Source organism: Chelonia mydas, chromosome 3 (genome assembly GCF_015237465.2).
Source record: "Chelonia mydas isolate rCheMyd1 chromosome 3, rCheMyd1.pri.v2, whole genome shotgun sequence".
Taxonomy (NCBI): Eukaryota; Metazoa; Chordata; order Testudines; family Cheloniidae; genus Chelonia; species Chelonia mydas.
The window spans coordinates 30,014,862-30,032,486 of NC_057851.1; the positions used below are offsets into that span (position 1 = coordinate 30,014,862).

General features: G+C 42.5%; 1 protein-coding gene across 5 annotated transcripts; it reads right to left on the reverse strand.

Annotated features, from left to right (window-relative positions):
- Positions 1–1,607: 1,607 nt before the first annotated feature.
- On the reverse strand, positions 1,608–14,045 carry IAH1 (isoamyl acetate hydrolyzing esterase 1 (putative)). Of its 5 annotated transcripts, none has more exons than XM_037894090.2 (6): positions 13,918–14,043; positions 8,337–8,389; positions 7,697–7,845; positions 5,974–6,135; positions 2,872–2,993; positions 1,608–2,010 (listed from the first exon to the last, which is right to left on the reverse strand). In XM_037894090.2, exons 1-6 carry the CDS (start codon positions 13,981–13,983, stop codon positions 1,834–1,836), a joined length of 729 nt encoding a protein of 242 aa, XP_037750018.1. In that variant the 5' UTR covers positions 13,984–14,043; the 3' UTR covers positions 1,608–1,833. The 5 variants fall into 5 exon arrangements, 4 of the variants coding, with proteins under 4 accessions (XP_037750018.1, XP_043398212.1, XP_043398214.1 ...); XM_043542277.1 differs by lacking the exon at positions 13,918–14,043 and adding an exon at positions 10,664–10,873; XM_043542279.1 differs by lacking the exon at positions 8,337–8,389 and having other exon boundaries at positions 13,918–14,045.
- Between the last annotated feature and the right edge of the window lie 3,580 nt (positions 14,046–17,625).

Below are 17,625 nucleotides of genomic sequence, written 5' to 3' on the forward strand. Positions count from 1 at the left end.
CTTAAACCAGGAGTTCCTAGGCTGTGGCCCAAAAATGGGGTGTGACACAGTCCTGGGTGGTCTGCCATGGGCAGAGCTGAGGAGAGGGTATGGGGGAGGGGTTTGCCACCCCAAACTATGTTGGCAGACTGGCAGCCAGCAACAGCCCCCGCCCAGGGCCGGAGGAACACAGTGCCCCTGGTGGGTGGCAGAGGGTGAAGCAGAGCTGCCAGGCAGTGGGTGAGGAGACAGGGCCGACCCTAGAAGTGGCAGCTCCCAGGATGGCTGGAGGTTTCATGGCCATTCCCACTGCCTGCTGCTGCACCCCATGAGCCGTGGCTATTTGGGGGGCTGAGGCTGGAGCCCCTGGCTATCTTGGGGGGCCAAGGCTGCCAGCCTGGCAGGGAGGCACATGCAGCAGGGCTTTCCCCTGCGGAACTCACAGGTGCGCCCTAGGTTCCCCCCCTTCCCATAGAGGTGTATGGCCAAGGGGTGTCCCTGGACTGCAGGCTCAGCCATTGAGTGGCGGCTGCTGGTTGGGTGCCCCACTCTGAAAGCAGTGCCAACACCAGTAGCAGCATAGGAGTAAGTGCGGCATGTAAATACTTAGCATGCCATCCGTATTGCTGCGCCGCTGCCGGCAGCAGCACTGCCTTCAGTGCTGGTGCCCATACAGCAGGCTCCACTCTCCGGACAAGGTGGTTAAGAGGCAAGGAGCGGGGCGGGCCTGGGGTGCAAGGCCCTGGAAGGGAGCTCAGGGCAAAGCGGAGGAGAGACAGCAAGGTGCTTGGGCAATGGGGGGCAGCTAGGGATGGGTGATGGGTGGGGAGCCCAGGGAGGCAGCAGGGGGCCAGAGTGCCTATTGCAGCTACACAGGTGGGCCTCAAGGAAAAAAGTTTGGGAACCCTGCCTCAGGCAATGACAATCTTTTTTGTTGAGTAGTAGATCAAGCAAGCAATTGTGATTAGGATCTAACATTAACTAACACTAGGGTGTACTGATTGATAGAACACCCAAGGTATAAAAAAGGATGCATAGAGCACAGGAAGTAATTTCTGACCTAAATCCCTTCAATTACACTGGAGGTCTAAACCAATCCTGCTAAAGACGTAGCCAGGTAAAGTACTTTTTATGTTCAAACTACTGAAAGTGTGTCTTTGCTATGAGCCAAAGCCTGAAGTCCTTTAAGTTCCCATTACAGCTGTATTATTTTCAGCTTCCTAAATCCTGGCTTGCAGCACCACATGTTAAAATTCTTTGACACTAGGAGCTGGGATTATTTCGTATTAATGACACACTTAGTCATGCTGAATGCTGCTTAGCTTCACAACCTCAATTAAGAAGTGACAGAGCTTGTGGAAAACTCTGGCAGGTAGTAGATGCTGGTGCTCTATGATTTGAAATATTTAGAATCTCTCATGACTGGGAGGTTCCTAACCAAAGGAACAAAGAATTCAAAATTTGAAATTTGCCCATTCAAAGCTGAGGGAGGTTTTTGACAGTCCTTGAGCACATGTCCTGTACTCCACATTAGTGAAAGTTTTAAAAACCTTTGTCAGTAATAATGACAATATTGAAGCCGCATGTTGGTTTGTGTTGGCAAAGGTCAGAAATTTACACTTGAAATCAACTGTCCAACAGAGCTTTAATACGTTCAGTCATTGACAAAATTGTATTAACCTATTTAAAACATACCATGGAATGTCTAAAGGTAACTTTATTTTTCCATAAACCATAACATTTGAGAGAGAACTTGCATCAATACTATCTTTTCTCTAAGAAAAACACTAGGAGTATTTTGCTGAATACACATTTTCTCCTGTCCATCAACAGACTTGGTCAATATGTTACTGATCAGGATTTCCCACGAAGGCTAACTTCAGGATTCTGATTATCTACGTCACGCCAGTAAGGAAACAGCATAGGTAATGTGGAAATCTTCTTCTCCAGCAGAGACCAAAGCTGAGCTGCTAAAAAATTATTTCCCACTACTGATAAATGAAGTCCATCCGATAGATAGGAAGAAAAGTCCTATGGGGGGAGGGGGGAAGTTAATTTAAATAAATCTTTAAGAAACAAAAAATATAAGATCATAATAGCTAATTTCATAATACCATGCGATAAACTGTAGTCACAAAATGTAGTTTTTAATCAATCTCAGTTCTAAGAAACTTTTCGAAGATTATGAAAGGATAGAAAGACAGGTAAATGTACTGTATTTCTTATGTCACTGATACCCATAAGAAAATTATCAATTGATGAACCGGGGCAACCAAAATATTGAATCTACTCTATTTGTCTCAAAAGATCTACTTTGCCAAACTTGAATTACCTGCTAGGGTCAAGTTTTTCAAAAGAGCTCAAATGTGATCAAAGTAAATGATCAGACTTTCAAAAAAGCTCAGCAGATGGAAAACAGAGGCAGATTTTCAAGAGCTCAAAGTGTCAGAATAAGAGCTGCTGGGTGCACTGCACTTCTTTAAAATCTGGCCTAAATTCAGCTTCTGGTGATGGTCAGCCAGTTGCACTTCAGGAAGGCGACTTATGCAAATATTCTTACAAAGTATATTGCGATGCAACTGCTGACTGCCTTTAGAAAGGAAGTTCCAGCGAAGTGGCATACTACTTATATTTAGAGCAGTCATATATTATTGTCTGATAACCAAACACAATATTCAGTTGTATTTACACAAATCACCTTAAGTGTTTTCCTAGCCCAGCATGAAGTATTCTGGATTCATGTTTCCTCCCAAATAGGGTAAACTATAACCCATGATTTCTTGTTTTATTTTTCAAGATTGACAATTCAGTTCCTCCCCAAGCTCTGTACTAACTATTGCTTTACACAAGACACTTCAGCATTTTCACAAACTTCTTTTCTGAACCTCATACCTGATTATTCTTTTGCATAAGTGTCCACAGATCAAGAGCCTCAGTCCCACAATCGCTAGCTACTTGAACACATGCCTTGGCATATTCTCCGGTGGTAGAATTGAAGCGGTTTAATTTGTCACCTATTGGAAGTTAAGAAAATATTAAATGAACTAGAACACAGGAATTAAATCAGACTATGTCACTATCTACTGTATGTGATTTTCATTGAATGTTAAACCATTTCAAACTAAAATTTGAACCTTGTAAATTTTAAAGCAAGTGGGAGCTAAATCCGTCTCCTTAAAAGCCTTCTGTTGTAGCTTGCTGTTTTTTGAGATTAATTTGAAAATAAACTTTGGTTCAGACGAAGTGTGGCTGGTGAGAATTAAGAAGCAGTGGCAGAGCTGTGTAAGAACATAGCATAGCACCTCTGTTCTGTGTTAGGCTTGCCTTTAGCCAGTGCTTTTTGTCCAACACCTATGTACATCTTATCCGCATAACGTATTTACAACTTCCAATGCTCCTATGCCCCCAACAGATAGAAGAGAGTTAAGAGAGGTGATGTCTAATCACAAGCCTGTCCATCTGTGTTCTGGGTGACACGGGACTTCTCTTAGCCTTATTTTACAGAGGAGAAACTAAAGCAAACTACTTATCTGTCTAGGTAAAATGTTTTGAGATCCTGGGATAAGAGTAAAAAAAAACCGAGGAGTCCTTGGGGCACCTAAGAGACTAACAAATTTATTTGGGCATAAGCTTTCATGGGCTAGAACCCACTTCATCAGATGTATGAAGTAAAAGATACAGGAGCAGGTATAAATACATGAAAGGATGTGGGTTGCTTTACCAAGTGTTAGGTCAGTCTAACAAGATAAATCAATTAACAGACCTCAAAGTGGCAATTCTTCAACAAAAAAACTTCAAAAACAGACTTCAACGTGAAGCTGAGGAACTGGAATTAATTTGCAAACTAGATGCCATCAGATTAGGCCTGCATAAAGAGTGGGAGTGGTTGGCTCATTACAAAACCTAAACGTAATTTCCCCAATACTAATTTCTCCCTACTGTTACTCACACCCTCTTGTCAACTGTCTGTAATGGGCCACTCTCTTACCACTTCAAAAGTTATTTCTCCTCCCTTGGTATCCTGCTGTTAATTGATTTATCTCATTAGTCTGATCTAACACTTGGTAAAGCAATCCATGTCCTTTCATGTATTTATACCTGCTCCTGTATTTTTTACTTCATACATCTGATGAAGTGGGTTCTAGCCCACGAAAGTTTATGCCCAAATAAATCTGTTAGCCTCTAAGGTGCCACAAGGACTCCTCGGTTTATTTTATTTTTTTGCTGATACAGACTAACACAGCTACCACTGAAACCTGGGATAAGAGTATATATAAAGTGCAAATTTATTAGAAATCAGTTGCCCCATGTCAGATGCAACTGTACAGAAATTGATGCTCCATGTGCCTTGAGCACCAATTAACCTATAGTCGAGCTCCTGTTTCAATGCAATGAAACTTCCCTCTAACAATCTAACCCCCAACTGCCCCCTGCATTTCAAGTGACCACCTCCAAGATGTTACCCCTTCCACTTAATCTGAATCAGTGAAATCCATCAGTTTAATGTGTGCCATGTCAATTTTTTATCATTCTAGTTTTTTAACCAAAATGTCGTGCAGTACTACGTCAAATGCCTTACAGGTATCTAAGTATATTATGTCATCACTATTACCTTTATCAACCAAACTATAATCTAATACCAAGTTAGTCTGACAGGCTCTATTCTCCATAAACGCATTTGCATTAATTACATTACCCTCCTTTAATTCTTTATTGACTCCTATATCTGTTGCTCCACTATTTTGCTTGGTATCAATGTCAGGCTGACAGGTCTAAAATTACTTGGGTCATTCTATTTATTCTTTTTAAAAACTGGCACAACATTAGCTTTCTTCCAGTCTTCTGAAACTTCCCCATTGCTCCAAGACTTATTGAAAATCAATATTACTGGTCCACAACATTACTGGTCCTTAACTTGCATCCAAGAATTTTAAAAGAGCCAGCTATCTGGCCCTGCTAATTTAAAACTGTCTAACTTTAGTGGATTCTAACATCTTCTAGAGACACCAGTGGACTGGAAAGAGTGTTATCACCCTATATGAGACGATATCATCTGTTTTTTTCCCAAATACAGAACAAATATTTATTGAACACTTCTGTCTTTTTTGCATTATGATGGATAATTCTACCATTTCCATCAAGGAATGGACTAATAACATTGTCAGGATTATTTTTGAAGTGCAAATACCTTGACACTGCACAGGCTGTCCAAACACATATGAGCACCTGGGGGCAGCCATTCAGCTGGTGCAAACTGTAAAAGCTGATGTCAGTGAAGCTATGACAATTGACACCAGCTGAGGTCAGGAAGGCTCCCCACTAGGAACTAGGCAGTGTTATGTCTCCATTGTAAGAGTGACTTGAACAGTACAGGGAGAAGCTGATAAGGCATTAAACTTTTTTTTGTTTTTTCCTCAGAGACACATTTTCTTGATCTCAGAACTGTACTTTTCAGAAATAAAGCATGAGGTGGGATATTGCTGCTTAACCTGATAAATGAGGAATATGTTGTAACAGCAAGAAAATGATCCAAGGTGTACCGTGCTGCATTGCTACCCACTTTGGAGGCTGCTTTGCAAAGGGTGTTAAGGCACAGCATGGTCAGACTACACCATCTATAATGTAATAATACAGGAGCCCAGAGCTTAAATATTATCCAGTCACCATCTTTTATATAAATAAAAAATGTTCTGAGACAAACCCTAAGTTTTTAAAGTGCAGCTTTTCCTACCAATTACATTAATGAATAGCCCAATGAAAACTGCAGTTTTAAAAGAATGTTATTAATTAGCTATCGGCTTGTCCACATGGATATTCCACAGATGTTTAGCAGACCTACCAGCAGCTTCTTTCCATTGGCTCAGACAATAAACGTGCAGTTTGGCACAAATACCGAGCAAATCCTTTGTCAGTCTGGAGGTCAGCAACTTGGACACCCACACTGACAACCTTTCTACTTGTTTTTAATCCCCAAACTGGGAGAATTCCTTTTACCTTTGGCAATGCACTCTTTTTCCCAAGCTGGTTCATAGAGAGGGGGTGGTGTTATCAAAATAATTTTGTCCTCAGTAATATCTATGGACTTCAGATATTGTATCATGCTTTTTAAATTATCAGCATATTCCTTCAGTGGAATGTGTTGGTCGGAATTCACATCTGTTTAGGGAAGAAACAACTGTTCATATAAAACCAAGATGCCCATTGTAAATTATACACAATACTTATTTACACAGCATACAAATGTGGATAATTTGCTTCTTTTCAATATAAAGTTCTACATGATTCATGAATTCATCAGATGTGGTGGGAAAATGATATACAGCAAAATCCAAGGTATAAGAGCCAGACAGAGGAAAAACTGCAAGTACTGTAAATAATTTCCTATCCACTTAAAATAACTGAAGAGAAGGTGACTTGAACAGTACAGGGCGAAGCTGATATGGCATTAAACTTTTTTTTGTTTTTTCCTCAGACAGAGACACATTTTCTTGATCTCAGAACTGTACTTTTCAGAAATAAAGCATGAGGTGGGATATTGCTGCTTAACCTGATAAATGAGGAATATGTTGTAAAGAAAATGATCCAAGGTCACTAACAGAGTAATTAATTCTTTTTTTTTTGTACACTTCCCTAATAGAAAATCAAATGATTACAAAGATTTAGCAGATTTATCTTCTTAGGGCTTGTCTACATGGAGCAGCAATGCACACAACAAGATGTGATTTGTAAAGTGGACAAATGTATTACACACCAGTTTGTCCCTGTAGACCCTGTTGGTGTGCACTAAAAGTTCCCTAGTGTGTTTTAACATAATACTGTATAGTCCAATTAGTGCACAACACATTAGCGTGCTTTAGAAATCACATTCCCATAGCATGCATTTCTGCTCCCTATAGACAAGCCCTGAGTATAGCCTGAAAAAACAATGGATTTTTCAATATTAACAGAAAAAGACATCATAAAATATGTCCAAAAACATTTAAAACAAAAATTTCAAGTCATACATACAGTGCCAATTCAGTACAAGTAGACAAGAAATGTTGAGAAGTTTAGGACTGAGATTAAGCACTCCCTATAAGTGTCATCATGGAACAATGGGTTACAAAATAAAGTAAAAAAAACACACTAACATTAGAGAGAAAACAGACGAATGCTATGTGCGGACAGAATACAATAGTCCACAATAATTTATTGCTGCAAAAAGTTCATGGACCCTACAGAGGGCTGGTCCCAACTGTTGACTTTATAATTATCCTCAGAATATTTATATTTATTAGTATACATACCTTTAACAGAGGCTGAAAGGCATTCTGTTGTCTTTTCTCACATTCTGACTACAATTTCCATCAGCCAGTGGATTACAAGGCTATTTCCAAAGGCACAAATGGGAGTTAGGCACCTAACTCCAACTGAAAGTCCCAAGGGTGTTAGACACTTAAGAGCCATTTGTGCCTTTTTGAAAATTTCCTCCATAGTCTCACACATGAATATTTGGCCAGAGAAAGAGCAACAAAAACCAAAAGTACACATGAGATTTAAATGATTAACAGTACAGTAATGTAGTAAACACATTTAAAAAAAAAAACTGATAGAGCAGGACCAGGAGAAATGTTAATCCTTTTGTGTCCCACTCTGTTTGGTAATCTCTGACATATTACACTTCTTAAAACTTGTTTTAAGAGAACAATTGAGAGAGAAAAAATGAAAATTAACCTACCTTTTAAAGTACTGTCATTAGCACCAAAGAAGATGGTAATTGCAATAGTATTTTCAACATTAGAACTTTTGCTGATCAATCTGGGAAGAACTATGTTAGCCCATCTGGTATTGTAACCTGACAGTCCTCGATTTAAAACATCACATTTTCTGAAACAAACACATACAACAAGAAGAAAATCCCCCTCACAGAGCAAAATTTTAGAAATTTCAAAACATTCCATCTGGATACCTGCCTTAAGGCTCTCTACCCCTCTAAAATCAACTAGATTACACAGTAGACAAGTGGGATAATTAAATATATATGTAGTGTTTGTATAAAGTATATGTGTAGAGTTTGTCTAAATATATAGGTGCCAATCCTGCAATCTGATTCACATGGCCACAAAGATCCATATGCATGGCTCTGACTGCAGAATCAGAGAGTATTTACTCAACCTTTGCAATAGCCTTTAATAAGGATTTACAGATATTGAAAGAGAAAGTACTGAGGCATTCCATATGATCCTTTTACAATTCCAAATATAAGTAAGTAAATGCTGATTTTTAAAAAAAGCTAAAATAATTTACTACAGAAAAACTGCTTGGCCTTCTTTCATCCTAAACATTACATTTAAAATACAAACTTCGACAAGTCTCACCTGACCAATTTCTGAGCAAGCAACACTCCCCAACCATTGTCCTGAAAGGAAAACTAAATGAAAGGGACACAGTTTAGATATTAACTAAAACATATCTAGGATTACAATTTAGCATGTCACTCTACTTCCTGCATTTTTTATTGTCCTTTCTCCTCACCCACCAAATTTAACGGCCCTTTATTTTTATGTGGCCTCTCTTATCTTCTAAAAGGTAGGCCATTAGTGTGTCCCTGAGGCTGCTGTTGGCCCTGCCCAATCCCCACACATTTTGTTACCGCATTAGGGAACAGTACAGGAGAAGTGCACATCGCACTGTCCTTCCACAGTCAAACTATCACTAATTTCAGGCTGTGGGCCAAAGAACTGTGTAGGATCAAGCCATACATAAGTAAATCAACTAGGTGTGTAACAAGTGACTGATTGATGCCAAGGATTTTTTCTGATCATTTCTAAATGTGGACCTGTAGCTTTAATTTCAGTTTGCAGAGCAGCTCGTATAAATGAACTATGCATCTGTTACCTCATACTTCAGGGGTGGCAAGCCTGAGCAGGAGCCAAAATTTACCAATGTACATTGCCAAAGAGCCACAGTAATATGTAATGATTATATATGTGTGTGTGTGTAGGTGTGTATATATATATATGCACACACATAATCATTATATAAGTTGATAATGCATATTTATTATACATTAATAATGTATAGTTAACGATAACAACTTAATCTTTTACTTAGAGGGACTTCTGTCAATCTTTGCTTTCAACAATTCCCTTGAAGTTGGTTTGTGTTCAGTTGTGCTCACATATAGCAATTCTCTTAAGTGGCTGTCTGTCAAAATGGATTGGTGCTTGGATTTCACATGTTTGAGTGTCGAGAAAACAGGCTCACAAAGATAGGTCAAGGCAAACATTGAGATTAATTTTAGGGCTGCACCTCTGATGTTGCGGCATTTATCCTTTGGTACAGATTTCCAGAAAGTAAGGGTCCCCTCTGACTTCTGAACAGATTTTAATCTCTCATCTTTCAAAAGTTCTATTATTTCCATCTGGGATGTTGCTTTGTCAGTGACCAAAGGGGGGTTCAGACAATTGGCTTCAGCACTAAAAGGTTCAGTCAGAAATCTGATTTGAGGTCTTTTCTGCTGCAAATCCTGGAATCTTTCCTCAAAACTGTCCTTAAGATCTTTAGTCACACTCGCATATCTAGTTGTGCTCCATTTTAGGGGTTCTGCTGCATTCTCTTTTGATCTGGTTTGATGTTGTGATGTTGAGGGAAAGTGTGTCAGTTCTCCCTCAAGCGTTTGTCTGTGAAACAACTGCAGTACTGTACTGGTTCCGGGAGTTCGAAAAAATGGGAAATAACTTTACCTCTCAAGAGCCATCGAACTGCGCAGTGAAATGGGAAATTGGCAGGGGAGTCGTCTTCATCCAGTTCTTCAATTAGATTTTGAATCTGTCTGTGATTGAGTGCATTTGAGAGAATGAAATTCACAATGTGCAAGACAGGTTTCATGATGTGATCAAATTTGAGATTTTTAGATACCAGTTGTTCCTGATGAATAATAAAGTGAAATGTCCAAAATTCAGGAAAGCTCTTGTCAATCTTACAAAGCCCTACTAATCCATTCACAGATCCCCACATGGATGGAGACCCATCTGTTGCAATGGCAGTGAGATTCTGTAAAGGCAAATGGCTTTTCACAACTACCAACATCAACTACCAACCTCCTTTAGATCTCATCCACGAGTTCTGTCCTTTAGTGACATCATATCGAGGAGTTCTTCCCTTACAACACAGTTGTCAGACACAGTGTGGACAAATACCAATAACTGAGGTTTATCCTGTGTATGGAACGACTCATTGAGAGTGATGATCAAATACTCACACTGCTGAAGTTGCACGTGCAGTTGCGATTTGATGTCACTGTTCAGGTTGGAGATTCTGCGTTCTATTGTGTGGCGTGAAAGCTGCAGGCCAGAAATTTTCTTCTGTAGATTCTTGTTCTCTGGTGACAGGATTGAAATCACATCAGTGAGGCACGTTTTTACAACCTCGCCTTCAGAGTAGGGCTTTTTCGCCCAGGCTATGTGCCAGGCCACATAATAGGAGGCTAACATTACAGTCTGCGATTGGTTGGCAAATCTGGTGAAGAACTGGGCTTCTACATCTGTTTGTTTTTTCGAAGTTTTCAGTTTTAAAGTGCGGTGTTCAGCACCTTGTGGGACTTCTTGATCCATATGTGCATGGCTCAAAGCAAAATGACGCTGCAAGTTTGAAGATTTGAACTGAGAGATACATGTCTGGCAAAGAAGATACATGGCCTTACCATTATGTTCAACAAAAAAGTATTTATTCTCCCACTCCTGTTGGAAGCATCGATTTTCATCAGTGTATTTTCTTTTCTGTTTGCACTTGCCTTCCATTGTTAGATGGTGTAAGAAAAATTTCGATTAAAAATTTCCACACCAGCTAGTCACTGTGTGCTTTATTCAAGGAGATACTTGTGCCGGCCAGGGGGTGCTGGACCCCTGGCTCTGTCCCAGGCCCCGCCCCCTCACTCCACCCCTTTCCCCAGTCCCTGCCCCCCACTCCACCGCTTTCCCCAGTGCCCACCTCCACCCCACCTCTTCAAAAGCTGGGGGAGGGAGGGGTGAGGCTGCAGACCACATCCTCTCTCATCCCCTTCCAGCGCCGCCTCAGTGCCATGAAACAGCTGCTCGAAGTGGGCAGGAGACACGGGGGAGAGAGGAGGAGGTGCTGATTGCGGGGTTGCGGGCGGGCAGGAAGGAGGCACTGGGGGGGACGACTAATAGGGCTGCCAGTGGGTGCTGAGCATCCACCATTTTCCCCCCACAGTCGGCTCCTAGCAGGAGCCGCATATTATCTTCTGAAGACTCGCATGTGGCTCTGGAGCCACAGGTTGGCCACCCCTGCTCATAATTAAAGAGACACTCGCAACTGTTAAAGAATCTTTTAAAAATGCTCCCAAACCTCTATACCTTTTATTAATGACTTCTTAGATGATTAAAACCAAAAGAATCACCTTTAGTTTTTATTATTTGTCATTTGTTTACTTTTTACTGCTCAATTTGACAAGTGTTCACTTGCATTTCCGTTTATGGCCTTTCACTTTGATTCTCACATCATTTTGCCTTTCAAAATTTGCATGGAAATAAACAACAAACTTTAAATTTAAAAAAATGAAAACATCTCTTTGCATTAGGCTGTAAAATCCTTTTATATATTAAACTAATTTTAATTAGCTTTAATTTACAGCCAAACAGTAATTACCAGCTGATAACACAGGCAAATTGGACACAAGTAGACAATCATTACTAATTAGGATAGTGATTCATTCATTATCAGTTTGAGTACACAGTAGGTTGTTACATGTATGTTCGGTTCAGCTTATATGTAAGGAGCCAGGTTGCCACTTATGCCTTTATTGATCAGGCAGTTAGGTCAATTAGAATGTATTGTTTTGCGGCTCTCTTTCTGGTCCCAATCATATTTTTCCTGACTGCGACATTGTCAGTTAACTACTTCCAGCATGTGAACTTACAGAATTGCTGCAAGGCGGGACTAAATCCACTCATAATGTACCACCATGCATGCAGATTCTAAAATGCTTTCTCTAATGAACAAAAACTCAGTGGGTAGGTAAGGATCAGGAACTGAATTCTGACCTCAGATAAATGTACCCTCACCCTGTCTGAGGGTAGAAAGCAGCTCTGATTTCCTGTTTTCCCTGTTAAAACCTAGCTCTCGATATTGGTTTTAACTATGAAGCAGTGCTCATAACAGAATCCTGGATGGAAAGTTATATAATTGAAGACTGAACCAGAAATAAACACTGAGGACCCACACCATCAACGGCCACATGTACTGCAGCCCCAACATGTGAACTATAGTGATTCTTACGGTAAAGCAGAATTCTCCCTGCACATTCTACCAGCAGCTAAAATACTTTGCCCACAGCCCCCTAGAGGGCCATGTTCAGGGAGCCATAACTACAACTATTCAGTAGCCAGGCTGATTTGTGATCAGAACATAACTCCCTCTCAATTACATATGTATAAATTTTTTTCTTTTAAAGTAAAAAATAACCTTAACCAATGGCAGGTGTTCAATCTAACACACAGCCCAGGCCAATGCTTCACTGAAAATTCCGACCCGAATGAAAACATATTCGCCTTGCACCTGGGTGAGAAGCAATTCTAATCTGACAAACCACTGACAGTAACTACCAGTGATGCTGTGGATAAAATTACAGTTTTACATTGGCGCTACACGTGCTTAATCTTGTGGTTAATATAGACAGAACACAAAAGGCAAATAATTTGCTTGGTCTAGTCTATAGTGGTATTCAATAATGCTGTATTTGCTAGTTAAGGCCAACAGCGATACAGAGAGCTTGTAGCCTCTGAAAACGCTACCAGGCAGAACAGACATGGGCACGAGCACATTGGTTATAGTCTACATACTCAAGGCCAGGGGTGGCCAACCTGAGCCTGAGAAGGAGCCAGAATTTACCAATGTACATTGCCAAAGAGCCACAGTAATACGTCAGCAGCCCCCTAACAGCTTCCTCCAACCCACCGGCAGCCCTCCCCACACCTCCTGATCTGTTTTGTGGTGTGCAGGAGACTCTGGGGGGGCATGTGTGCTCCAAGGAAGCCTGGAGGGTTAGCAGGGCACCTGGCACTGGCAGCAGCGAGCAACCTTGCCCCAGCCTGCCCTGCCTCTTCCTCCCCCTCACCCACTCCACCCCTTTCCCCAAGCCCCTCTTTCCATCCCTGCTGTGCTCCCTCTCTGCACCCAGGCCACCCCTTCCCCCAAGCCCCTGCCCTGCCTCATTCCAGCTTCTGCCTCCACCCCCCCGCAATGATGCCAGGAGTCAGCCGGGTGGGATGGGCTGCTCGCTGGTGCCAGCCCCCCCACCAGGCCGCCCTGGACCCCACATCCCCCTAAAGCACAGCCACCCCCCCCCAAATCGTGGGGTGGTTGCCTGCTATGTCTGATGGCTGGGCTGGCTCTGCTGGACCCATTCTGGACACCAACAAAAACAATACAAACCTGGCACCCATGGAGCCAGTAGGTGTGTGTGGGGGGACATCTATGGGACACGAATATGAGGTGTATGGGCCATTAGATGGGGGGTGTGTGTATGGGATATGGACAAGAGGTGCACAGGTCCACTGGGTGTGGGGGGGGGTTGTATGGGACACGGGGCACCAGGTGTATGGGGCCATTGTGTGTGTGGGAGGGTGTTTGGGGCCATTGTGGGTGTGGGAGGGTGTTTGGGGCCATTGTGGGTGTGTGGACACGGCCACAGGGGGCCATTGGGTGGGTGTGTGTGTGTGTGGGGGGGTGGACAGGGATGTGTAAAGGCCCGTACGGATTACAGGACACGGCGATGGGGCCAGGGGCACAGGCTCCCTTGGGGCTGCGGCTGGTCAGTGCCACGGGGAACCCCACAGCGGAGCGGGCCCGGCAGCCTCCGAGCTCCGCCCTGCGCCAGGCCCGGCCCCCTCGCCCGGCGTGGCGGGAACGGGCGGGGGAGGCCGCCAGCCCCGGTACCTCGGTGATGGAGTCCCCGAAGAGCACGATGCGGGGCCAGGACACCAGCGGGCTGCGCAGCGCCATCCCCGCCGTCGACGCCTTGCCCCGGCCACAGGCGGGAGCCCGCCGGACTTCCGCCCCCGGGCCCGCCCTCCGCTGCGTCCCGCCGGCCCCTCACCGCCCTCTCAGGGCCGCGCCCGCCCCGCCCCAACCGCCCGCCTTGGCGGCACCCGTTCCTCTCACGGGGGGGACCCGCGAGCCGGCGCCACAGGGGTCAGCGTCCCGCCCCCCAAGGGGCAGCCGCTGTGGGGCGCAGCTAGGCCCGGGCACCAGCCCCCCAGGTGAGCCCAGGCATCGCCCCTGCCTCCCCCTCACGGGGCTGAGTGCATTGCCAGGGATTCCTGCTGGCAGCCGCCCCTTGCCCCGTGCTTGGCGTTTGCACCCACAGGGGAAGCAATGCTCATGAGCCCTTTTCACGGCCTATTGCACTGCCGATGGCTTCCCAGTCAAAGATGCTCTTTCTACCTGCGACAGGGTTGCGGGGGGAGGTAGATTAGAAACCCTTCAGGGGAGAGTTTGCATTACACAGACTTACAGACATGTAGGATTGGAAGGGATCTTGCAAGGTCATCCAGTCTAGCCCCCTGCACTGAAGGAGTACCACCTAAACCTAGACTGGGGTGACCAGATGTCTCTGGCAGCTGTTTGTCTAAGTTGTTCTTAAAAGTCCTCCAATAAGGGAGATTCCACAACCTCCCTTGGAAACCTATTGCAGAGCTTAACTACCCTTATAGTTAGCAAGTTTTTCCTAATAGCCCACCTAAATCTCTGTTCCTGTAGGTTAAGCCCCTTACTTCTTGTCCTACCTTCTGTAAGCATGGAGAACAACTGATCACTGTCCTCTTTATAACAGCCTTTAACATGCTTGAAGATACGGTGGTCCAGATGAGACCTCACCAGTGCTGCGTAGTGCAGGACAGTTACCTGCAGAATCTTACATACAACAATCCTGTTAATGCACTCACTGCACATGGTATTAGCCTTTTTTGCAACTTCATCATATTGTTGACTCATGTTCAATTTGTGATCCACTATAACCCCCTCATCCTTTTCAACAGTACTGCTGCTTAGCTGGTTAGTCTCCATTTTTTAATGTGCATTTGATTTTTTCCCCCTAAAAGTAGTACTTTGCACTTGTCTTTATTGAATTTCATCTTTTTGAATTCAGAGCAATTCTCTAATTTGTCAAAGTCTTTTGAATTCTAATCCTGTCCTGCAACATGCTTTCAACCCTTCCCAGCTTGGTGTCCTCTGCCACTTTTATAAGTACATTCAACACCCCATTATCCAAGTCATTAGTGAAAATATTGAACAGGACTTTGGGCATGCAGCCCAATTCTGATAGCAAAAATACACACATGAACACATTTTTGAATAGCAGTTACATTGAGGCCATGCATCCACCCTGTGCCTCCTTATGCTTCCGTGCAAAGGCTCAGTCATGACCCTGCTTCAGTTCCTTATTAGTGCCCATACCAGCAACATTGAATCTCGTACCTGTAGAATCAGCTATCTTTCTCTTCGCTGTAAACTCATCTTTTATAAACAGTTTGAGATATACTTCTTTGCTTTTACCCTTTTATCTTTGATTAATTCTGTAATTTGGCTGTTTCAGAAAAAAAACAGGAGATTCTCCACCCTGCACATCAGAGTGCGGCACCAGCCACCATTGCAGACTCTAAATCTTAAAGGTTTAAGCCCCGCGCAAGCTGTGATGGACTCATCCTCCAGCTGATAGCCATCACAGATACCTTTTCCTGCTGGGGGAGAGCCACATCCCTGATGAGTGCTTGTGCAAATCCTTCTTGTTGAGGGCTCACAAATTTAGGGATGCACAGCTGAAACAACATGTACTCACCTATACAGAAGAGGTTCTTCATATTCAGATTCCAAGGCCTGAAAGGACTATTGTGATCATCTTCTTTGATGTCCTGTATTATACAGGTTACAGAATGACCTCAGAATTTGCCAGATTCGAACAGTGACTCAAACTCAGGCAAAGTATCACTTAATCTTTCCGTGCCTACCACTAAAAATAACCTATTTAATGCAATGAGTTGGTAGGAAGTTGCTTAGTTACATCCCCAGACCATTTTGGATCTCAGCTGTTTATTTTTATTTAAAGTCCTTTGCTATGGGAGAGGAAATACAGCATCTCTTCTCGGGAAATCCTAAGGGAGTCTTAGACATGACCACAATTTGCAGGAAATGTTACTGCTTGAAGATTGAGAAATGTTTTTCCAATGCGGCAGAAGCAGCTGTGCTAAGCACCAGGAAGCATTCCATGAACCAGTTTGAAAACCAATATACTGAAATACTTAAATGATTAAATACAAAAGGACAATTTCAGATACTTTAGACCATTTTTAATTTCTTTTGTTCATGAAAACAGCATTCTACTCAGAGATGATTCTCCTCTTTTCAACTGAATAAACTGTGATTTCCTCTTGAAGTTTTTATGAAACAAACCAGCATGACAAACTCTTGTATTTGCTGCTTAAGATAGAAGTGTTATTCATGCAGTCAACACAGCTCTTGGGAATAATTAACTTTTTGCTCACTTTGCAGTAGCCAAACAATATTAACACTGTCACAGAGGCTATATTAAAAAAATTCTGTATGACTTTAATACTACAGTGATGGGCACCATAGAAAAATTATAGATAGTAAAAGAGAGTGTAAAAATAGATTAGAGGATATTTCCCACCAGATTATAAACATTTAATGCAAAACAGATGTTGCATCTGAAATCCTTGACAGTATCATTTTAAAAACAAGAACATTTCACAGAGAGGTTTTCTTTTTTGAAAAAAATGCTAACTGCATTTATCAGTATTTCTTTATGAATAGTTTTTTATCCTTATACAATTGGTTGGGGACAACCAATTATTTTGAGAGAGAGACACTAACACATAAATGTTCTTCATTGATATTACTACTGAGCATTATCTGATGCCACTTTAACCAACTCTGGAAAAAAAAAAAAAAAGCACATTTCTTGTGAATGATGCAAAGATACCTTTATATTCTTCTGTTAGGAACCCCACACTTTCCCTGAACATTTTTCAGTGTTATTTAAAAATGCAGACTTAAAAATCACATTTCTATAGAAATTTTGTTCCCCCACTTTAGGCCTCCAGTCCTACAACTCACTATGTGTAGCTGCCACTGTGCAATTACAGTTATATTGACTTGAATGGGGCTTTGTGCCGGCACACTGGTGTGCCCACATGCAGTGAACTGCAGAACTGGGCCAATATTAACACCTGAGACTATTGTAATGGATAGTGATAGGCTAAAATGATCTCTCTCATAGTTTATTTTGTGTATTTGACAGCCTCTTCCTTATGGTCAGTTTCATTGCTTCCACCATGTAGTCTTCTAGGCTCTAATTCTGCTAAGAACTTAAGCATGGACTTAACCCACTTATCTTCCCCCAGACTCAAGTGCTTTACTGAATTGGGGCCTAAAGGCCTGACTTGTAGAAGTTCCAGGTAACCACACAACTCCAGCTGAAATCAACAGGGGCTGTGGATGCTCAACACTTAGTTATCCTTGGTTTGTGTGGAATCTATTGTGATTTCTCATTTTAGTTGAAAAAGCCTTTACTATTCAGATCTTCACCTTACTTTCTCATTTTAAGGGTAAATGATAATTTAGTACAGA

What these genes read in the sequence shown, in the direction of transcription:
- IAH1 (XM_037894090.2), bottom strand. Translation starts at nt 13,983, where the DNA reads ATGGCGCTGCGCAGCCCGCTGGTGTCCTGGCCCCGCATCGTGCTCTTC. An exon ending in TCGGGGACTCCATCACCGAG is followed by an intron (nt 8,390 to 13,917) that starts GTACCGGGGCTG and finishes CCTTTCATTTAG; the next exon opens with TTTTCCTTTCAGGACAATGG. An exon ending in TTATGCAAAAGAATAATCAG is followed by an intron (nt 2,011 to 2,871) that starts GTATGAGGTTCA and finishes CTCCCCCCATAG; the next exon opens with GACTTTTCTTCCTATCTATC.